This window comes from Cyprinodon tularosa, unplaced genomic scaffold, assembly GCF_016077235.1.
Source record: "Cyprinodon tularosa strain WSP-4 unplaced genomic scaffold, ASM1607723v1 ctg189, whole genome shotgun sequence".
NCBI classification, from domain to species: Eukaryota; Metazoa; Chordata; class Actinopteri; order Cyprinodontiformes; family Cyprinodontidae; genus Cyprinodon; species Cyprinodon tularosa.
Window position 1 is genome coordinate 2,128,681 of NW_024038669.1, and position 24,842 is coordinate 2,153,522.

General features: G+C 38.1%; 1 protein-coding gene across 5 annotated transcripts in view; it reads right to left on the minus strand.

Annotated features, from left to right (window-relative positions):
- slc39a10 (solute carrier family 39 member 10) overlaps positions 1-24,842 on the minus strand; it is a 54,148-nt gene that overhangs the window by 21,346 nt on the left and 7,960 nt on the right. For 2 of the 5 annotated variants that reach the window (XM_038282922.1, XM_038282921.1), the window contains exons 2-3: positions 1,467-2,417; positions 1,100-1,277 (exon numbers count right to left, since the gene is read on the minus strand). In XM_038282922.1, coding sequence (XP_038138850.1) covers positions 1,100-1,277; positions 1,467-2,396 — 1,108 coding nt within the window. In that variant the 5' untranslated portion in view covers positions 2,397-2,417. Of the gene's footprint in view, positions 1-1,099; positions 1,278-1,466; positions 2,418-12,355; positions 12,499-12,830; positions 12,977-20,156; positions 20,262-24,842 lie in introns of those variants that run through there. The other 3 variants (XM_038282919.1, XM_038282918.1, XM_038282920.1) reach the window with 3 other exon arrangements.

Consider the following 24,842-nt stretch of genomic DNA (forward strand, 5'->3'; position numbering starts at 1 on the left):
ACATGAAGACTATGAAGCCAACCCTCAGGCACTATGTGATCTGACTCAGAGGGACTATAAAGTCATGCCTTTATGCAGAAAGTTGGAGATCTGCTTTTCAGCTTTCTAAAACAAAAAAGGGACATACTTACAGAATGCTTTTAATGTGGTCCAAAATACTTTGCTACAGTTGAAACTAACTAAATGTATGCTTTTTTGGAACAGGCCACTGAATGTTCCTTCAGTGGTTACTCTTGATGGACATGAAATACAGATTGTTTTAACTTATAAGTATCTTGGCATTGTCATTGGTGACAACCTATCATTTAAGCCTCATGTTCACTGTCTAGTGAGAAAGTTGAGACTAAAATTGGGTTTTTACTTTCGAAATAAGCTGTGCTTTTGTTTTAATGTAAAAAAAACGGTTGGTGGCATCCACTTTTTTAACTGTGCTGGACTATGGTGATATATTATATATGCATTCATCTGCTCAATGCCTGCAGAGGATTGACGCAGCCTATCATTTATTACTAATTTTAAAGCTCGCACCCATTACTGTGAGCTGTATTCTTGTGTAGGGTGGTCTGCTTTGGCTACACGGAGGCTTTGTCATTGGTATATATTTATATATAAGGCTATTCTTGGTGCGCTTCCATCTTATGTTCACTTCTTATGAAAAAAAGCACTGGTCATTACTCTCTCCGTTCTGAGGCTGTTGTCTTGTTTTCTGTCCCACGTGTCAGTACTGAGCTGGGTAAAAAGGCCTTTGCTTACTCTAATCCCTTTACATGGAATTTGCTGCAAAATAACTTGAAACTTAGTAAATTGGTTCCTTTGAATACTTTTAAGCTGAGAAAGAGATGTTTTGAGTTGGACTCCCTCACATGTCAATGTTTCAATTGAAATTTTATTATAAGTGCATATTTGGCTTTTATGTGTGTGTCTTTGTACGTATGTAATGATGTGATGTAATTTTGATGCCTATCTTGGCCAGGTCTCGCTTGCAAAAGAGATTTTTAATCTCAATGGGTATTACCTGGTTAAATAAAGGATAAATAAATAAAAAAACATACGTAGCTCTCTTTGACATTACAGACTGGATAAATGTTTGGCTTCTCACCAGAACTGACAGTCTCCAGGGCCTCCTGCTCAACGTCCACCTGATGGTAATGGCGGATACAGACGCGACTGTCTATCTGGTAGAGGAGGGCGGGACACAGGTAGGTGAACTCACTCTGGGAGATGACGGAGTCAGGCTGCAGGCCATAGTAGGTGAGGAGCTGAGTCAGGTTCAAGCACTGTGTGGGCAGGAAACATGTTCAAAAAGAAAGTCAATACCGGGAAAAAACGCAGACTTTAAAACAACAACTCATTGGATTACACAGCTAAACACTCAGAACTTTTTGGGGTGAAGAGAACAAACACAGGCATCCAAAATCCTTTCCACAAAACTGATAATGTGATTATGATTCATGGTGAAGTCCTACCTCCTCATGCTGGTGCGAGTGTCCTGCATGTTCTATGAGCCCCGATGAGGCAGCCAACCCTGGAGCCTCTCTCTTGTCTTTATGAGCGCCACTGTGGTCATGGTCATCAGTTGGAGGCGTTTCAGATGAAGGGAACTTGTTTGACCTGCCCTGACCTCTGACCTTTCCCGGCTTCCTGGTCCTTGCAGGATTTTCCGTCGGCGTCACACTTGGCAGTGCTGGCTCATCTCTATGCTCTTTATGACTGTGATGATCGCTGCTGTGGTTTGTGGGGTTCTGATGGGGATTAGAAGACGGGTGTTTGTGGTCAGACTGGACCTCTGTGTGCTGGTGTTGATGGTCTTCATCATGTGTGTGATTATGGTTGTGGTCATGGGTATCATGATCATCATCACCGTGTTTATGGTCATGATTTGTTGGCCCCCCAGTAGCAGTAGTGGGGCTGCAGCGTGTGGGAACCTGTTCTACGTGTGGGTGATGGTGCTTATGGCCCGAATGATCGTGACTGTGGACTTTACTGGAGGATGTATGTGAGTGAAGCCCATTTTGCACATCCAGCAGGTCGAGGTGGGCCACGTGGTCATGACCGATATCCTCATGATCCATGGCAACCAATTTAACTGATCCTAAACCCAGGCTATGGAGGAGACTCTCAAAACCCTGGAAGTCCAAGCGATCCTTCTGCCCGTAGAGCCTAAACAGCTGTTGGATGTAGTAACGCTGTTCTTCCTCTAGAGGTGGCCCTTCAGGACTGTTTGAGTCTGGGGATACGGTGGTGGAACGAACCGGAGCCTCAGAAATCTGTAGGTCGCTGTGCTGATGTACGTCGCTAGCGTGGTCATGCCCTTCCACGTGGCAATGGTTACAGTGATGAAAGATGAAGGTGATAACGCACAGGAAGCAGAATTTGGTGTGTACATGTACTCGCATTGTGTCCTTTTTATTGGTCCCCTGTAAAAAAAAAACAAAAAAAAAACTGAGTTAAAAAACAATCCACTGGACTTTGTTTCCAAGTTTGAAGACATTTCGCTTCCCATCCAGGAAGATTTTTCAATTGAAAATGTCAGTAAATACAGTAGCCAAACAAAGCCTTGTTTTTGTTTCGAGAAAATGCAAATTGAAACAGGCGAACGGGTGCATAACTTTGGAATGGGGGACACAGAGTGACTTTTATACGACAGTCGGGCAAAACAAGAGAAACCTCTGGTGATCACGGTTCTGATTAAAATTCAGACAAACAGCAAAGGGTTTGAAATAAACTAATTAATTGAAATTAAGCTGAGTGCTGATTTAGACCAGCTAATGTATGCTGATGAAGGTTCTCAGTCATCCAGGTCATAGTCATTCCGTAAAATTCAAAAAATATCCACTGGACTTGGTTTTCAAGATTTGAAGACGTTTCGCCACCTCTCCAGGAATTGAATTCATTTGAATTGAGAAAGCTTCCTGGAGAGGTGGCGAAACGTCTTCAAATCTTGAAAACCAAGTCCAGTGGATATTTTTTGAATTTTACGGAATAACCAGCTAATGTACAGAAACACTAATGAGCTCAGAAGTATAAACATTTACTCACTAAAAAAAAACGGCTTGATGCAATGCTAACAGAGTCACAAATATGCATGGATACGTTCGCACAGTTACAGACACACCAACACTTATGCACCAACTTCCTGTAAAAATGATGTACAGAGGGGGTGTGCTTCAGTGATGCAGTGGTTAGTGCGCATGACACGTGTAGAGAGGCATTATTCCTTGACGCGGCTGACCCAGGTTCAAATCCGGGTCTTGTACCCCCCTTTCCTGTCAGCCTACTTTGCAAGAACGAGCCACTAAACTGCAAAAACAAACTAGACATAAGTAACAATTCCTGATATTAAGTGTATTTACCCTTAATATGAGCAGGTAAATAAGATGATTTGCCAATGGAATGACAACTTTTACCCTTAAAATATGATAATTAGATAATATGCCCTTGAAATAAGGCACTGCAATAGTTTGTTCTTATTTTAAATGTAAATAGTCTTGTTCCATTGGCAAAGTGTCTCACTTACCTCCTCAATTCAAGAAAAAAATGCAATTATTAAAAAAAAAATCCTAATTAGATTTCAATTTTTTGCAGTGTAGTGCCGCAAAAACCTAAAAAAAAAAAAAAAAAGATCCGAAGATCCGACAGCATGTCTTAGCAACATTCCCCATCTTTCGATTATAGCTTTACACCTGTTTAACTATATTTTCTTTAATACAGTAAAATAACGGGTTCCTATTTAGTTACAGCATATAAGTTTAACAATGTGTAAGGAACCATGTTGTTCTTTATTCATTCGGTATTTGATACATCTGGCACAATACCGATGTTATCTTTTTTTTGTTTCAGCACTTTGTAAAACGTGAAAAAATTGAGCTCTTCAAGTTCTTGAAAGTAAGAGAAAAGTAGGAATTTTAAGAAAATGACAGATTATCAATGAATTACTAGTCAGTCAATAGGCTCAATGAACTAATACTTAGTTTATCGATAACCTGCATTTCCAGTGCATTCTAATACTGATTCACTCAAAACCAAACCAGCAATGACTCACTGAGCTCTAGACTCAACCACTGAAACCCTGAGTCATCAAACCAGTTATTCATTTATTCCATTCAGTTTATTTCTATAGCATCAATTCACAACACGTCATCTGAAGGCGCTTTCCAGTTCACCACATCATCCAGTCAAATTGATTCAAAGTTTTCTATCTAAGGAAAACCTGTTGATTGCATTGACTCATTGACTCAAAGGCAATCCCTCACACCAAGCACGCTTGTAGCGACAGTGGAGAGGAAAAAGAGCAAGAAGCCTCCAGCAGAACCAGACTCATTGTGAGCGACCATCTGCCGAGGCCGACTGGGGCTCAAGGAGATAGAAGCAGACAAACAGTAAGAAGCAGAGATACAAAAGGCAACTGTTAACCCGCTCCACGGGGGGGCCCGTCCAGGAAACGCACAGCCAGGTAGACAAGCTCCGAGCCAGCTCTCATGTCAGAGAATGAAGAGAACACCTCCAGTTAGTCACAGTCAAAGAAACAGGACTACACTGGAAAAACAGGTTGATCTCGTTCATCTATACCCAAAGGTGATGATGGCAGCAGCACATTCACGAACACACTGACAAAGTTATGCTCAGATTCACCGAGTTTATTAGTGTAAGAAATCATTCAGATTTAAATAATTTCAGATTTTAAACAAAAATTTGATTAATCAGTTGTTTTGATTTCTAGAATTTTGAATGAATGAACAGTGGGCTTCCATGGACCAGAATGACATCCCTTCATCACTTTTTGTCCATAACTGATACATTAGCTCACTGTGTAATACCCATAGCTGGAACCGTTTAGCTTGTTATTTTAAAATGATCTTCGTCACACTTCTGTTTAAAGTCACTTCCTGGAGAAGATGGGTAAATAAAAGCCAGGTTTTGAAAGTCATGCAAATTATGTTGTCTTATTTTTCTTATCAAAGTTAAGTGAGAAGAAAATGAATTAATAGATTTAATTAATTTAGGTCGGATCTTTTTTTTTTTAAGCCATATTACCCAGCCCTAACTGACATACTGTTGCAGCTTTGCACCGTTACACATGAGCCTTGATACACTGCAGGATTAAGAGTGTCCATATTACATTTCAGGGAAGCAGCAAGAATTAGGAAGACAAGCATGTAAGCAAATGGGACTTTCACACTGCAGTACCTTCATGTTAAAATAACAGGTGTAATGACCGAGGAGAGAAGCGTTCTGCAGCCAAACAAACTTTCCCAGAGAGCTTTCAGAAACAAACAACTTGTTCCTTCCCACTTTAAAAAGCCTGAAGCTTCGATATGATTCCAGTCAAATGATCCTCATGAGGTCTCTGCCGAGGCCCGTGGGTGGCTCCGGCGTGAAGAGAGGGGGTGGAGGGAAATAAAGGGAGGTCAGCTGAAGAAGATGTGAGGCGGCCTCAGACTAGACAAACCCACACACTTTTAGCTGCCAGCTTGTTAGCCAGGTTCATGGTGGAGCGTTCAGAACTTGTGGGAATGCGACTGTTGTGTGTGGAGCTCAGATCCAGTTAAAAAAAGGGAGAGGAAGACATTTTCTCTTAGGCGCCCTTCAGGTCACACCAACTAGAATCATCAATATTTAACAGTATTGATTTCTGTCTCTACACAAACACTGTAAAAATGCAGCAAAACAAGAAGTCTCAGAAAGTCACAGGAACAAATCAGGGATTTTATACGAACAGCATCTGGAGCTCGATCCAACCTGTAGAAACCAGCACCAGGCCATAACTCCACCAGGGAAAGGTAAAGACGACGTGGTTCATTGCCTTCCTGGTGCTGTGGAGCCCTGGAGATGATTGTTTATTTTCATGTTGTTGTTTACTTTGGAGTTACCAAACCTCTGAAGGTTTCTGACTGCCAAGAAGCAGCAGTTGCTACATTTGAACACAAATCTTTGTAATTTCTACTCCTTACTTTCTATAAAACTGGCTTGTTTTCTGTAAATACTGATAACTACATGATGTAACAGCTCCCCCAAAAAAGGGGGAAAAAATCGAGAGCATTAAAAGAATCTATCCAGTTGGAGATTGTTTACAGAAAATCCCCGTTAAGGACATGGCTATCAAGACAATCCCCATACATTCCCCTTTATTAGATGTTAATTATGGTTCAAGTTAGGGGTGTGTCATGACGATATTAGATCATGAAGGATAAGAACGTGTAGACGATCGTGGGATTTTCTCGGTCACATTCTATAAATTGCAGTTCTATGCTGACTGACCAACGCACCAAACAAACTGTGTAGTCAACCTGACCCACCAATCATAATGAGTAACCGGCAGTGACGCACTTTCTAACCATCCTTCTTGGTTATGTGTGTGGCGGTAGCCATGGCTGCTATTTTACTTTTTATATTTTATATCCATATTTTTATCTTAAGTGTATATATTAGTCTATTTTATTGCATGCCTTATACCCACAATGTTTTAGATATTTTTATAATTTTATTTACCTATTCCATATTATATATTTCATGTTGCAGGATTGTGCCATAAAAAATTCCTAGTTTGTGAACTCCTTCACTAACAATGGCAATAAATCTAATTCTGATTCTGAGAGTCAAACGGAGGAGTAGATCACAAAAAAAAAAATAACTAGGGCTGCAACTAACGATTATTTTAGAAATCGATGAATCGGCCGATTATTTTTTCGATTTATCGATGAATCGGACAAAAAAATTTTTTTATATTAACCTCTTTATTCCAAAATAAACATTTTAGGCAGAACAAACAAGCACACAAGTACAGCTTGCTCATTAACTGTACTGGTGCAATATGAAAAATAAATGTTTGTGTTAAAACTACGCAAACTTACATGAGAAATGTAGCTGTACATCCACAAAATATAGGCTACTTTGTTTCATAAAGTGCAGAAAAATACTTTTTTTTTTTTAAAAGCCCCTAAGGGGTTCAAACAATAGGTCCCCCCCATTTCAACAAATGAGGTTTTTTTAGACTAATACAGTTATGCCTTTTAAGACAGGAAAGTATAGCAGTTAAAGTTGCTGCTTGAGAAAATACTGAACCATAGAGATAAAAATAGCCCTGTGATTCAAATTATAAATTGTATTTGGAATAAAAATGAGAGAACTAGGGGTGCTAAACACATCCTCCAAAGACAGATATTTACATGGGAATGTAGCATATAATTAATTGACATATTACTGATCTTGCTGGATTTTATTCTGCTTTACTTCCATAAATTGTAGAATCTTTACTTATTTTTGCCAGAAGATTTAAACTTTAAAAGCCTTGCCCTCATAATTTGCAAGTTAATTTATTTATAAAGTAAATATAAACGCTGCTTAAGCTAATTCAAATGAAATTAAAAGTAAAATAAGTAGCCAACCTTATCACTGTCTGTAACCTACTAACACGGTAAGGAAAGCATCAGATGAGCTACCTGAGAAACTAACGTTACGTTTCCCCACTTTAAAACGAAACAAACATGGTGGTTCCGTGCCATGTTAATTTGTTTTTACAAAAGTTGCATGTTACGACTTTTTTCACTTTACAAAGCGCAGGCTTTCACTGACTGCAGCGCTGAGAGGGACTCCTGCGGGAGCGGGGGGAGGCGCCCCACGGAGTAGGAATGATACATGCTTTCATGTAAGAGTCTCCAAAAGCCGGCAGTGACACCGTAAAAAGTCGCCAGATTTGTCGCTAGTCGCTTTTTTGAAAAATAGTCGCTGGAGGGGTCTGAAAAGTCGCTGAGTTGGCAACACTGCACCTGCGGCGCTGGCTCACTCTGCCGTATTTTTTCTTCTTCTCCCGCTTTAGTCAAGTGGATGTGATGACGGCGGCGGCGGATGACACATTAATCGCGCGACACAACTAATCGATGATGAAATTCGTTGCCAACGCTTTTAAAAGTCGATTTTTATCGATTTTATCGATTCGTTGTTGCAGCCCTAAAAATAACTCTACTTTAATTATATGAAAATGGTTTTGCTTTCCCCCAAATGAAATGTCAGATAGTAATCCAATGATCTTGTTTAATCACTTGAGGTAGTACACTGAGAGCAAAATTCAGCCATTTTCTGTTAGACGGGACCCATGACGCAGCCCATGAATTCGAATTCATGGGCTGCGTCTTCCAAGGACATGGTCTACCTGGACTGGATCCTTTAAAGTCTGTGAAAATAAGAAGACTGGAAGAGTTTTGGCTGTGAATTCAAACAGGTCCAGCCTTCCGTGAATTTCACCGCCTGTACGCTCTGCTGAATAGCAGCCGTGAGAGGTGACACACAAAGCAGGAAAAGAATGAATACCGGACTTTTCAAAACTTTTTTTTTTTTTTGTAAAGTAAAAAAAAAAACTACACTCATTAGAATACAGAGTGGAATAAAGGTGATAACCACCAGGAGCATGAACAAATAAAAGCAAATTTAATAAAATAAAAGGTTCAGACTCTATCTGCAGGATGATGTTTCCCACCCCATGCATGAAGTTGGTGCTGAACTGGACAGCTCCTTCAGTGACAGACTGCTGCACCTTAAATGCACCAGGGAGCATTATCACAGATCCTTCCTCCCAGCAGCTGGAAGACTCTAGAACCACCACTGTTCCCAATAACCTCAATAAGTTGCTACATTCATGCAGATTTTGCACAGTTTCTACCATAGTCAGTTAAATATCATGCTGCTGTCATTTTGCACATCTCTGATGTTGCTATTTTCAAATATCCATAACTGTAAAAATGCCCCTAAGCTGTATATTGGTTATTTATTCTCCAGGTGAACAGTTTTTTTATATTGTTAAAACACTTTACAGTACAGTATTTCATTGTTTATCTTTTAACTATTCACTAGTATGTTATTCTTATACATTTTTTATGGCCCACATTTGTGTGACCATTTTCTTCTAGAATCTTTCTGCTGTAAACACAAGGATTTCCCCATTGGGGGACAATAAAGCGATTTTCTATTCTATTCAACTCTATTCTGTTCTATAAAAGGGGTAGAAAATAAATCTAAACAATGTATGTATAAAAAATATATCTGCAAAATCTCTTAAAATCAACAACAAAAAATACCTAGTTAAGCAAATTGTGCAAAATAGCAATCAAAGAAGGATTTGTAGGTCGCATTTGTAGTTTGCATAACCAGGAGTCTTGTCCGCTACGCTATGACATAATTGGCCTATAAATCTGGCCTTCGCAGGACGCATGACATGATTTCGAATTCAGCCAATGCCAACTTAGGCATTTGATGAAAACACTTAACACGTAACTGAATCAGGTAGTTGTATCTTGCAAAAGATATGGTCCCGTTTAACACAGCTGAAATGAAGGGTTCAAACGCCGCTGCTTGGCCAAGAAATCCTCCGATACTTCCATTCCACTTGTCAGGTGCATGTTTATGTTCTTTACAGAGTTGGAATTTTCTTACGGATGGCAGTTTTTTTTTTTTTTTCAGGATTTTCCAGGTTTTTTTTGGCCGCAAGAAACCGTTCTGGAAGGAACTTCGAAGGTCAAATATATGGAAAGTTTTGTTTCTTTTGGTGAATATTTTTGCCTTAAGCAGGCCCAAATCCAGTAGTAACCTTGAGGTGGGTCTCAATAAAAAAGGTTATTTTGGGGGCATGAATAACAGAAGAAACTAGATTAAAAAAACAAAGCCAGCTGGTGTAATGTGAGTATACAAGAAAGTGGTTTTCAACCATTTAAATGATATTAGTACATTATCCGTTCTGTATTAAATATTTAATTCCCTGGATACAGTGAGTTGACTTTTCAATGGAACCATCCCAGTTCTCCAAAATATGATCTATTAGCAGGACTTTGTTCTTGTTTCTTCTGGAAGAAACTCAACCCTGCTTCTTTGCACATGGTAAACATCATCTCTAATAATAAGCAGGGTGGTGAATGAGGATGTGCTTTAGGGAAGCAGAAAAGAAAAACATGTTGCAATAGAAGGAAAGATTACTTCTATAGAGAAATTCTCGACCAAAACCTCCTCCAGAATCTTCTGGATCTCTAATATAATGATTCATCTTCCAGCACCAAAATGAACCAAAGTAACGACCAAGATATAAGGAGTGACTCAGAGTAGTTTTATTTTCTAGGCAATCCTTAGGAAAACTTAAACCAGAGTCCGGTTTCTGGATCGGGTCATGCAAGTGCAGTGTTGGGCACGTTACTTTGAAAAAGTAATTAGTTATAGTTACTAGTTACTTCTCCCAAAAAGTTACTCCACAATAAAAGTAACTAGTTACTAGTAAAAGTAACTATTGCGTTACTTTTGCGTTTCTCGCCCCCGTAAACCTCACCACCCAGGCCTCACCTTCTCGCCGTGTGTTTCCAAAGCCAGCTGAATAGAGAGGACGACAAAGACAAGAACCTGCAGAGAGTTTAGCATTTATTGCAACTCAACGTAAATGACATCTGGTGAAATTAATAACTGGGGATGTCTAATTCTGAAATCCTGTGTGTTTGGGTTGTTATAGATACTGCAACATCTATCTATCCATCTATCTATCTAGATGTATACTCTGCGTGTGACATAAAATATGGATCTCCATCCCTGCCACAAAGGCCATCAAATAATGTTTAAAATAAAAAATACAGTAGGTTGAAAAGGCAGAGTATCCATCCATCCATCCATCCATCCATCCATCCAGATTTCTCCCTTTCATTTGATCATTCACGCTCTCCATAGTTCTCCTGTGGCACGAGCACAGGGCGACTGTTGCGCGCCTTTAGCGAGCATGCACATTTCCTGTCGCTTGCGCGGTGAATCGTGCCGCCTGCGCTGTGCCGAGATGCAGAGGAAACCGTATGTGATGGGGAAACGCAGCTCGACGTGACACCGGTATTTCCATGTGGAAAACGCTGTTTGCTGCTGGATCCTCCTCACTCTCCATCTCTCTGTGTGTGCTGTACGTTAACACCCGCCAGCAGAAACACCCACCTACCCAACTGACAGACGGAATCTCACTATGCATCAGCCATTCTCATCGTCCCCTCTCTCATGACAAGGCGCGCACCTCTGGATGGCCTAAAAAATATTCTTTAATATCTCTTTAATGTATCTTTAATTAATCTTTAATGTAGCACAAACAATATTTTTTTTGTGCACAAATCTGCACTAACGTTTAACCATTCAGTCTATTTGCAGAGTTTTTTGACGTGGGTGGAGTGTCAGCTTCACGCAGCTGCGCACGAGTCCTATCATGAAAAAAGGTTCATTGCGCGACCTGAGTAACGCGCAGTAACGGGGTGTCTGCAATGGTAACTGCGTTATAGTTACAGTCAAAGTAATTAGTTAGATTACTCGTTACTAAAACAAGATAACGGCGTTAGTAACGCCGTTACTTTCAACGCCGTTAGTCCCATCACTGTGCAAGAGTGAATCCAATCCAGAACCTTCAAACAAACCCTACAACCCTACCATGGCACCGTTTACATTTGGAGCCACTCACAGTTTACCAAAAGCAGGAAGAGAACATGTGACGAAAGAGAAGCACATTTAAGTAAAAAAGAAGAGGAACTACGACGAACAGCTGGTATCCAAGAGACAGAAACAGTGGAGAATTTCTAATGAGATTACATGGAGTAGACAAGTAGTGCCTGGGAGCAAATACTTCATCACAAAAGACCCACAAGAAAGACTTTCTTCTTTCTTCTTGATCAGCACAACACTGAATTAATAAAACTAATTACTGCACTGCTTGATGTTTTTAGCCTGGGCTAATTAAAGGTGAGATTTCAGTATCTTTATTTGAATGACACAAATAAAACATTAAAATTATACATTTCCCTGATAAGCGATTTGTTGATGAGCCCTGAATTGAATCTGACCTTTAGGTAGTCTGAGGCCGCCTGCTTATTTCAATCAATTAATTATCAATTTATAGTGTCTCTGTGGAGACATTACTTTCACTATTATCAGTCTAATAAGGATCTATCAACTCTACAGCCACATCTGAACGCCTCAGCAGCTTTCGCTCTCCTTTAATCAAAACAAACTGTATGCCGTACTCCAAACACTGTTTAAATTTCCTCTTTTCAATTCAACTTTTGTTTTGTTGAGCTTTTTCCACACCAGATCTTGGACTTTTCTTCGTTATTTCCTCACTTCCTTGTTTATCCTCTGCACACATGCGCAGTATCATCATGTGTCCGATCAATCACTTTAAATGTAAATATACACAAACGGCTCTATTTACTAATAAGTCAAGAGAAAACAAATCAGAAAACCAAAAAAGAAAAAAATATATACAATCAGGACGCTGCATTTTTAATAGTAAAACGTATTCAACCAGATGAGCTACTGGCATATAAAATAAAAAAAAGTGTCATACAATATGACAATGTACCTTTGAAGGATCTCGGTTGTCAATGTTCAATCCATTCAGAAAACTTCAACCAGTGAAGAAATGGAGCATAAAAGGAAACCAGTGACAGGTCCAATCAGTTGCAGCAAAATGTTTAACAATAGCAGCGATCAGACAAAGGTTCATTAGAGTCTAAATGGCCGTCCTGTTTGCCGATCACCGGCCTGATGAAATCAGAGCTGATCAGCTGATTAACATCAGCTCATCATGAAGTTCCTCTGCAGGGAACTAAATCAGCAGTTTGAGTTAAAACCGCACGTCTTTCTCACTCAAACACCTCAACCAACCGACAACAAACCCTGGATCCATTTCTGCTAACATTCTACTGATCGTTCTCACATAACGTAACATCCAAACAGTTTAAATAAAAAAAAGCTCTGTTGAAAATACTTAATAAAAATCAAAACAGACTTTGTTATGATTGAAGGAATGTTCAGGTAGATCTAGTGTGACCTACCTGGGGTCCCGGGACAATCAGGAATGAGCTGAATCCACTCAGACCGACAATTAAACGACCTCATAGGCCAAAGCTGCAGAAGAGGAGCTTTTTTCCCTGCTGCACACAGACCTGTGTTTATAGACCAGCCAGCACTGACCTATGAACCCATCCAGGGCCTATTTTTAAGAACACACCCTCCTACAGAAACGCAGCCTGCAGCCACTTCCTGACAAAACTCTTTGTTGAGCATGGTATTAAATGAACAAGAAAAGCCTTATTCAATTCGAGGTCAACCGGCAGTTACAAAGTTAGCTCTACAATATCACTCTGCAACAGTTTATCTCCTTTACTGATGAATCATATCTACTCTCTTTATGCTAACGGAGATGAAACTTCACACAGATGTAATCGCTAGTGATCTGGAAAACGTTTAAGAGCAAGATGAGCAAATAATCCCATCATCAGGTTTAAAAAAAAGAAGTAACCAGGTATCTAAACGAAGAGTTTCACTTTCTAAGCATTCAAACGACCTTCTATGCAGACCGTCTGTCTTATGGAAAGTAAATCAAACTGTCAAGATTGAACTACGAGAAAACAGTTGATTAAAAGCAGTCGCAGGGGACCTTACAGAAGGACCAACAGCACCGCTTATTTTCTATATACTGAGGAAACACCAGCAGGACACAAGATGAGGAGAAACCTCCCAGATTAGCACTCTGCTCCTCCAGAGCTAAAAGCTTTTATGTAAAAGAGAACTGAAGTCTAATTACCACATAATGAGAAGTACGATTTTACACTGTGGTTTTCCAACAGCCAACAGTATGTAATAAGTAATTTTAACCAACTTGTTTCACATTTTTAAATAATTAAGTTTAAATTTTATTTTATTTTAATGTCCTTTCTGTTCATCATGTTGCTACTGTGTCACCTGAATTGTTCTAAACTCATTAAAATTAGTCTTTTCCCCACCAAACATAAGTCTAAAAATCCAATATGGCTGCTTCTCTTTATAAAGGTAATAATTAGACACTGGCTGATATTTTAAGCCAATATTTGAGCCCCTGTTTTGTTTTAGCATTGACCAATATATGCATGGATTCTGCAGCTTATTATTGCACTCAGGAGCCATGCCTTTATGGAGTCAGTTTTGCTCCACTAATGTTGCAAGCAAAAAACATGTTTTCTTAATAAAAAAAAAAATAATAAAAATCAGAAATAAACTAAAAAGATAAGGTACTTTTCTCATACAATATGACTTTTTTTTTTTTTTACAAATTCAATTTGTATTTTTTTCTTATTTTAAATTCATGTTTAAAAAAACCAACATATTTCACAGATTGTACATTTCAATTTTTTGTCAACATTTCTTTTTTCCAGATGGGGCTTGACGAGTTGCATTCTTTACAAATTGAATTTTTCAGGCATCATTCTCTTCACTATAAGTACTAACACTAGCTGTTGACACATTAAAATACGCATGCAAAAGCTTTCTGATTTGCGTTTGTCCCTTTAGTTTTGTACGAAAAATAGACTTTAAACCACCTCGACGGTCTTCTATCATTTAGTCATGTACAGAAAAAACAATTTAAGATCAGATCGTCATATGCTTAAAAAAAACACCAAAAAGTATTTCTTTTTTTGTACATGACTAAAGGGATACACGCATGTTGAGGTATTTTAAAGTGTATTTTTCGTACAAAACTAAAGGCATAAACTAAAGGGTTAAACCGGGTATTGACTATGGGTATGCTGCTCTGACAGAACATCGGTCCCCGGGGAGTGAAGAGAGCGTAATTTGTAAAAGCAACTTGTAAAAAATGAAATTCATTTAACTCCATCTGAAAAAAGTGATTAAAAAAATATAGATTAGATATACAGTACAGACCAAAAGTTTGGACACACCTTCTCATATGAAGAGTTTTCTTTATTTTCAAGACTATGAAAATAGTAGAGGTATTATATAAATATATATATATATATATATATTTGAAAAAATTTGATTTGAAAAAAAGCTGTTAAAAACAAACGCATTTGGCTACTTGTTTAAAGAAGCACTGTTCCAAAAGGAAGAAAGGCTGGGATTTCTTCACAGAAGCAGGAAAACAAACTGGCTTTGACCTCTAAGCTGCTTCATATGATTCTCACAGGGCCAAAGGCATCCCTCCCTCCCTCCCTCCCTCCCTCCCATCCCAGCACCAGACTGCTGTCTGCAGCTGAGCAGTGAAGCCAAACATGCAAAGAAATAAAATCTACTGCAAAACACGCAAAGTAGGGACGAGCCTCAAAAACATAAAAACACATAACTTAGTTCTCTACTATAATAATAATATAAAAAAAAAACCAATGGGCCAACACTTTATCAGATTTCCTTTTTTTTTTTTTTTATTCCCAATATATGTAGTTTATTTATCCAGTCATTCCTACACCTGTTCTGAAGCTGTATGGTTTAGGTGTGTCTCTGTATCAAACACAGCTGAGCTGCCTGCTCAGTGTGGAATAAAACTCTGCATAGTTTTGGAACAGCAAGGCGTCTAAAACGGACAACGGCCCCTGAGGGCACACTCTGGGCTCCACTGCACCGCTTCAATAAAACATCTCCTCAGGGTAAATTTGTCCTTCTTCTTCATTAATTTCATTCTCAAACCGCCCTGCTTTTAGTGGAGTTTGGGGTGTTTTTATATTTTGCATTAAATGCCTTTTTCTCATCAGATTAATAATTTAATTAAATGAAAAAATGTTTATAGCATAACAATAGATTTTATAAATGTCATTCAATTTGGAAATCTTTATTTTATTTGTCATTAAATGCAGGATACATTAACATGAACGTTTTTATTTAATTCTAGTACATCACTGTAGGTCCGCTAACTTATTTTGGCTAGTGAAGTTTGTTGTCCTATTTTCAAATAAAATACAAAATTAAAAAAGAGAACAAATGTATATAGAAAAACTGACTTAAAGTAGAGGAGACAAGAAATGAAAAAGAAAAGTATACTGCATCAGTGTAGAGGCAAGGAAGATATATAAAATAAATAAAAATAAATTATTAAAATTAGATTTTATATATAAAACAAAAAATGCACTTATAGATAAAAAAATGAAAGGAAAGTTAGACAAAAAAATTATGTAATTATGTCTAGCCAGTGCAATCAAAGGCCAAAGCAAAGGTTTTTAATGTGAGGGTTTCAGGTTTTTTGTGAGTTTGTTTCATATTAGTGGAGCCTGAGCGCTAAAAGCTAAAGATGACCCGATCAGATACTGATAACCGAAAGCCAAAAAAATAAAATATTAAAATCTCAGATGTCAGAAAGAAACATGTCATCTGTATCAGCTTCAGTTTAAAGTTCATGTCAGGCATTAGTTAATAATGAATGGGTCAGCTGTTGGTGACCATCGTTCTGTTTGAGTAACAGCCGTTAATCAAGCCTTTTCTATCGTTCTACACCACAAAATAAGTGATATACGCTTGATGATTATATACTGTTCAATAAGTGTTTTTAATTAGGAGTAATTTCCATTTGAATGTGCTTTACTGGAGGCATCCATGTTTGTCAAAGAACACTACTGCCACCTACTGGTTGGTGACGTCACGGTACGGTATCGGCTGTTGATCAAGTCCCAGTGCTGTATATGGTGTTTGTCACAGCGCGCTATTATCCAAGTCATCTTGAAAACATTCTTCTTCCAAATGTTGGCTACATATTACGGGTTTTTTCTCTGGCCAGAAGTTCGATGGTAAATCCTCCCTCTTCAAGTTGGCGATCCAACGACCAACCCGTCGGTGGAGGATCAGGAATGACTTTTACCCGATGTATTCCAGCATCCAACTGCCATGCACGTGGGCATTGTCAGTTTCACTATACCTCTGGTGAATTTCAATGGTGAAGTCCTCTGGAAATCTTCAATAATTGTTGTTGACTGCAGATGTGTCTAGTAGTTCCCATTGATTTAGCTTGTAAAGCGGGGAGAATGGCGCAAGGCTTACCGCACCGTGACGTCACTGCTTGAAGATGTCTGGAGTGAGGTGTTGCTATATTTGGGCAAAAATGGCCGCTCCCAGACCATGTGATTGCAATGATAATTATTATTTTTAACTGATGAACACTATTGGTACGTATTAGTTTTAAGTATAAATAATGACCCCCGATTATTCCTTGCTGACCGGACTTTTCTTTTAAGCTGGTTATTAGATTACTGTGTGTCTGCTGTGATGGATTTAAATTACACGTTAAACATAGACCTCATGCAGGGACTGACTCTGTTATCACTAAATCACTAGACTTTAACTGCAGATGGAGAACGTGTTTGGTTTGAGCTCCACTGAACAGAGCAGCCTGCACAAAACAATCCTTAAAAATGTGTCCTTCAGTAGAGATGGGGGGGGGGGGGTTATTTTCTCTCCAAACCTTATGAACTAATGTGATTGAAGGATGAAAACATTCATTCTGTCATTTCAAACCTTCTGTAGTTTGATTTTAGTAAATAACAAGGGAAACATACCAGGTGTTACATTCTACTCAGAATAAAATAACTTCTGGTGTTTCTAGATGAATTAGAAATCCTAGTTCTGACCATCAAAGGTTTCTGTCATCAACATCACTCAGAGGGTTTGTTCTTAGCAAGGCAGAGTGGGGGTGTCAGAGAGGGCAGATGCAGGCCGCCACATAGAACCAGATGGTCTGTGGAAATCTGCAATCTGCTGACGAAGGACGAGGTTCAGGAGAGCAACAAGCAGGATACGTCTCAGTTGGAGTGACTTAACTTCAATGACCATCAAAACAAGTTTCAAAATTGCAGCTTTCTAAGCAGAGATGACGCTGCTGCATGTGGTCATCTACAGATGATTGAAGGTTGAGTCAGCAGAGTCCAGCTGTTCACATTAAGGACCCTGAGCTAATGTAAGCTGGAAAAAAACACATGAAGTCAACAGTGAAGAGTCATGCTGTTTGGGCGGAACAGCTAACACTCATGTAAGCACCATCACAAAGCCTGATTAAAATGATGCAAAGGTGCTCTTCAGAGATCGATCACAACACAGTTCCAACCTTGGCTGCAAAAACACTAATTTATCATGGTATTGATACTAACAGGCGGGGGATTTACCATTAAGCAATACTAGGACGTTGCTCAGGGCTCCAAGTTCCTGGGGGCCCCATAAAACTCTGTTTACATGTATGGTTAATACAACTATTCCTTATCTGTTCTCATTATGTTTTTGATATAAATGCTTTTGCTAAAATGCCATCAGAATAATATTAAGTGTGTCTCAGCCGCCCCCTTCAGTATCCACCATATTGGATCAGTCCATTTGCTGCACATGTTCACACTGGAAAAAAATGGAAATCTAGATAAGTTATTTTTTTCCTAAAATAAGTGCATTTGCTCTCGGATTGAGAATGTAAGAGAGATATTTTGCCAATGGAAGAAGATAATTTACATTTAAAATAAGAAAACACAATTGCCTTGTCTTATTTTAAGTGCATTTTATCTAAATAAATTCTTTTAAGAGTAAAAATATTCATTCCATTGGCAAATCATTTCATTTACCCACTCAAATTAAGAGTAAATACACTTAATTTAAGAAATGTTTACTTATTTCTAGATCATTTTTACAGTAAAGGTCCAAACAGACAGCCGCAAACCATTTGAAAACAAACAGCGCGAAAAGCGGTGTTGCTAACTTAGCGCTTTTGTGACTTTTCAGACCCCTCTAGCACTTTGATTTCAAATAAGTTCCTAGCGCCAAATCTAACTACTTTTTTCTGCTACTGGAGACTTTGGTGACAACATTTAAAAGCAGCGAACTCTGCTCTCCAGAGCAAATAGATTGGTAACCCCGCCTCCTGCTCTCCTCTATCTTGTCTGCTGTCATGAATAATGCAGCTAGTATTTCATCCAAATGTAAAATGGAGAACAGAGAAGCAGATCATGGCTTGTCTACAGTGAAAAGAAGGACTGGGTTATTTACTTTGGCCTTTTTGGAAACACAGGAAGGAGCAATCAGCTAAGTGAGCTTAGTGCTTGGAAAAAATCTTTAGAGACAGCATGAAAAGTCAGCTGAGTACAAAACATAGAGAGGAAAACAAGAAGAAAAGGGACAAGAAGAGAGGGACAAAACCTAGAACAGATAAAATATGTCTATTTCCTAATTTTCTAAATCCGCCCTGGATAATAAAGATTTTTTTATTTTAGATTTCTGGATTATTCCCATTTTTAACTTCTGATTCTACTGAGAAAGAGTGCTCCATATTGAGATTAATAAAAGTGTTTTTTCCTTTAATCATTTGTCATTTCTTTCTCCTCATGGTATTGAATATTTTTCACAGTATCGACATAGAATTAGTATGTAAAATGAATAAAAATAAATTGAACTTTCTTAATTGTTGAGCTCCCGGGGTGCATTCAGGGGTTAAGTTTCTTTGCTCAGTTACCCAGAGTGGCAGTCTGTGGGAGTGGGTTTTTAACTCGCTACCTCAGGATTCAAAGCCCTATTCCCTAACCACTAGGGTATGGATCTATAACCAGACGGGTATGGGATATTCTGCATAAGGTTTTCTATAACTTTATTTCATAGATTGGGGCAGACTGTTATAATTCAGCAACAGCTGCATGTAACTAGCAGTACTAGGAAGATTTTCACAGCAATATTATTGTGACCTGGTCTGTATCCGGACAGCAATCTGGATTTGTGTTGCAGCATAGATCTAAACCACATAGATTAGTACAAATTCCTATTATTTTAAATCTCAGCTTCAGGGTCAAATCTATATCTGTGAGCATGAAGGCCATAAAGTCAGAGGTCAGGACAGCTGATAAACACTTTTCATCCTTTTCTAGATCAGTATTAAATAGATGGGTATTGGATGTTCTGTAGAACGTATTCTATAAGTTTATGTCATAGAATGGGGCGAACTGTTAAAAGTCAAACTTCTTCATGTGATTCGGAGCTTCAACTGGCAAACAAAAAGAAATGCTAAAAACATAAAGGAGGCAGGTACAGCCTTTAAATCCCCCTTAGGATGACACGGGCGGCTTTTTCTTTTTAGCAGAGGCAACAGTCACACCTTCCCTAAACTTCTCTATAACAACTCCCACATCAGGTCCAGGGTTGAGAAAACCTCTTCCTGACTTTAATGTTTTCAGCTGCAGCAGAACATGTTGTTAGATGCTGTAAGAAGTCCCAGGTGTCTGAATGATGCTCTGTGGCCTGGAAACATGTTTGTGACTGCGTGCAGTTTAAGACCACAGGACACCATAACCACAGCGGTTACCTTTAGCAGATTCCCTGCAAACATAAAGTTACAACAGGCGGAAAAAAAAGGTGAAAGGAAAAATGATGCTTACCTCTAATCAGGAATAAGAAGAAGTGAAGCTAAGGCTGAGTAACGGTGAGAGTTGAGGGCAGCGCTGTCATCAGTAACAGGTTAAATGTTTGGAGTCTGAACTGATCTGCAGGGGGAGGCAGGAGGTTCAGGGTGGGCTGACTGATCACCTGACCAACCCCTCATCAGACTCATTCCTTTACATCACTTAGTGTTTTACCAAACCGTGAAACAATGAGTAAAACTTTCAAAACTTTCCTCCCAGAAGACCAACAGGACTCTGAAAAGGTCCTGCTGGTCTTGTTCAGTCTGATTGGTGAGATAAATGGGATTAAAGAACATGAATACTTTAGACTTAGATTTATTTTGTTATTTTGTGTACACAAAATGGAGATATAAGAACAATTAGGAAAGAAAAATAAAATCTGTCTTTACAGCAAGAAAACTATCACAAATAAGATATTGCTGCATCATTTAAAACTACACTAGAAAGCCTATAAACTTTTTATAACCTTCTTCTTTAGTGTTAAAAAACAAAAACCTGCTCTCTGATTGATCTAATCTATCAAAACTAAGATCAAATTGTGTGTGTGTGTGTACCTGTCTAGCCCTCAGAGTGAGGACCATTCTCCAAATTGCACCATCAAGTTGAGGACAAGTTGTTGGACATTTTGCTGGTCCTCATATGCTATTTTGCTAATGTTTAGGTTCAGGGCTAAGGTGTCAATTGGTTAGGGTTAGGGTGAGGTATGCATTGGTAATGGTTAGATTTAGGGTTAGAGCATAGAAAGGGTTGAAATTGAATGAAAATCAATGGAAGTCAATGGCAGTCAACACATGGTCCTCACTACAATGGCAGAACGAGTATGAGTGTATGAGACTAAAACGACTAAAATATTTTTTTGTTTGCCGGTTGAAGCTCTAAATCACATGAAGTTTGACTTTTAACAGTTCGCCCCATTCTATGAAATAAAGTTATAGAATACGTTCTACAGAACATGCAATACCCATCTGTGTAACACTGATCTAGAAAAGGTTGAAAAGTGTTTATCAGCTGTCCCGACCTCTGACTTTATGACCTTCATGCTCACAGATATAGATTTGAAACCTGAAGCTGAGATTTAAAATAATAGGAATTTGTACTAATCTATGTGGTTTAGATCTATGCTGCAACACAAATCCAGATTGCTGTCCGGATACAGACCAGGTCACAATAATGTTGCTGTAAAAATCTTCTTATTTCTGCTAGATGCTTGCATTTGTGGAAAATAAATAAATAATTGAGGCTATTTTTTAAGGAGCCAAGCAGCACTTTTTCTCCTGGTGTTGAGGTGTGAGCACTGGGCGTTTATAAGGTGTGCAACCTTTAAGGAGAAATCCAGTCAAATCCAGAATTCAAACTTCTGAAAGTTCTTTACATATGAAATTATTACATGCTGTCCAATAAATGATAAGTGTTTTAATTAAGAGTAATTTCATTTGAATGTGCTTTACTGGAGACAATCCATGTTTAACATCCATTAAGAGTGGCTGTGATAAATTATATTTATCTTCGGATAAATTTATCGTCTAATTGTCATGTTAAAAAAATACAAAAAATGGTTGATATTGTCAATTTTATTTCTAATATTTATGTTCTTCCATTTTTTTTCATTAAAGCATTGACAAACGCAGAAAATATGGATACATGCAGTGACTATAGGATGTTACAAGTAGGGCTGCAGATAACCATTATTTTGCTAATCGATTAATCTGTCGATTGCTTTTTCGATTCATACATTATTAATCTGAACCAAAGGTTCATTAAAGAAGATTTTTTTACAAAATTAAACCAGTTGAAACTAAAACTTCCACTTGAGGAGATCTGGATAGAGCATATTGACAGAAGAAAACTTTTTTTTTTTATCTTAAATGCAAAATGTTTAGATATTTTTAAGAATTCTAATATAATTACTGTTCTGACTGGGTGGCCCTGTCAGTTAAAGGCATGTTTGAGAGTCTCTATACTCCAGTTGACGATTAATCAATAATCAATTAATTATGGAAGAGGATTAGGGCCACTGAAAAAAAAAAGTTAACTGATTTTTAAATTTTATTTCAGTATAACATGGGAAAAAAGTCAGAATTCTGACTTTTTTCTCAGAATTCTGACTTTAATCTCAGAATTCTGACCATTCTGATGTGGTCGTGAAACATCATCACCCTCAGCCCTAGTACTGTTTCAATTCACAAGAACAACAGACTGAGAAGTGAGTAAAGCAGGGAGAATGGCGCTAGGCTTACCGCACCGTCACCGCCAGATGATGTCAGGAGTGAGGTGTTACTATATTTGGGAAAATATGGCCGCTCCAAGACTCAAGAGATTGCACCAAAAATTATTACCATATTTTCGCGACTATAAGGCGCATATAAACGTCTTTTTTTTGCCCTCAAAAGGTGCGGTGCGCCTATATGTGTTGTTACTGTGGACGTTGTTGAGACCACCATGAAAACGTTAAAGGGGGAAGTGTGGGCGTGGACAGAAACTGCCGCCTATGGTGATTTTTAAGCGAAAGACTTTGCCTAAAGAGATTTTTCCAGCTGGAGTCGTTAAGGCAAATGAAAAGGGCTGGATGGATGAGGAGATGATGAAAGCGTGGCTGAGGGTTTGATTAATACTTTGTAATAAATACTTGAATAAAGCACAAACATACTCAGTTTTGCTCCCGCTCTATTTTTAAATACACAGTAGAGGTATTTAAACATAGTACCGGTATATAAAACCCGCGCCCTATAGTACGGTGCGCCTTATGTGTGTGTTAAATACAGTAATGGCACACATAACTGAGACTGTGCCTTTTAGTACGGTGCGCCTTATGGTCAACAAAATATGGTATGTACATTTTTTTATTGATTAGCGCTAAATTCATTAAATCACCATGAACATATTAGTTTATTATTCCTTAGCTGACCATACTTTTCCTTTAAATGTTGCTAAAACAAAAAAAACGGTGTCAGTATGCTGTATCCAGTGGCATAGTTTAGATTTGCCTGGCTTAAATTCAGTATAAAAAGCTTATTTTACTATTCGATTATCAATCAAAAATAAATAATCAAATAATTTCTCAATAAGCAAAATAACGGTTTGTTGCTTTCCTCTATTCAGCCCACTGTATTATGATTAAAAGTATTTTATCTCGACAGATACCAGTTAAACAGCTCCGCTTCCATTCCTTTTTGAATCAATCGTTTTCTTTTTTATGGGATAAAAAGCGGTTGCTTAAAATAATTTTTTTCCACCTTAATTCTTGAAATATCTAAGTTATTTTATCCAATCTGACCATCAAAAAGGAGGCGATCACAGAAAACCAACAATTATCCCTCAATAGATTAAAACTACAGATACAATGAGATAAAATAATAAGATGAACTTCTATCTGATGAGAAACCTCATCTGTCAAACTGTTTCCACATTTTTAAGTCTGACTGGATCTCATTTGCACAAGACGTTTCATTTTTAATATGGATCTTCTTCCACTGAAACAACACTGATCTATTATTTAAAGCTTGGTGATATTTGGGAACAAAGAACAGACTTTACTCGTGTAAGAAGGGCTGTCAGCAGCATTGACTGGTGCTGGCGTGGTGTCTGAGGCCTGGAACGCGCTAAAAGTCCTGCTTTCAGTTCGAGATACCAAGCCTGGTCATAATTCCTAGCAGGAAGCGAGTGAGAACTGAAGCAAACTTTTGACTCCTTGGTTCCACATCGGTGAAACGCTGCTAAGAGAGCTCATCTCCTGGAAGCTCAGAAGACACTCGGCAGAACAAAGAAAGATGGTGGGAGAGATCTGAGTTATTCATGACCAGGACACTGAGCGCAGCGATACTCAGAGGAATTATTGGGTTTGAATTCAAACATCTTGTAGAAATTCTGTGAGTTCTGGTCGAGACTATTTTAATGACAGCACAGGAGAAATTAAGACTATATAGAAAACATCTATTCTTGTGTGTATCAGAAGTTAATATATATATATATATATATATATATATATATATATATATATATATATATATATATATATATATATATATATATAAAAGGGAAAAAAACTCCAGATGTTCTCTTAGCAGCTGATCTGACTGACAAACACTACAGCAAATACACTCAGTCATAGATTTGGGGCTGCAGACGCTGCTGATGTTGTGAACACATCTCTTTCTGAGACGTAAAGGTGATGCTGGAGGTGATGGAGATGTTTGTTCTGCAGCAGCTCTACTTCAAGCACATCTTTGATTACTTTGTATTAGTCTAACTTTTCCAGTACTGAAGCAGATTTACCAATAGTCGCGTTTCTATCCACATCATGTGAATTTTAAGGGGACTTTTTGAATGTCAAAGTAATGGGAAAAAATAATTCAAATGGGTCAATCTATTGTGTAAGCCAATGGATGGATATATATATATATATTCAGTGTTCCTACAACATAAGGTGAGTTAAATTCAAGACTTTTTAATGCCACTTGAAATAAAAATTTAAGACCAAATTCACAAGAAACACAAGAAAAACCTGCTTGCGACAACTTAAGCCAAAGGTTTATTTTAACATAAACCACTGCACTAATGTTTCATACTTTGAAAAGCTTCCCATACAGGAAGAAAGCTAAAAACACACAAATGACAGATATATTTTAACAATTATTTAACTGAAATCACAAGCTTTGTTTTAGC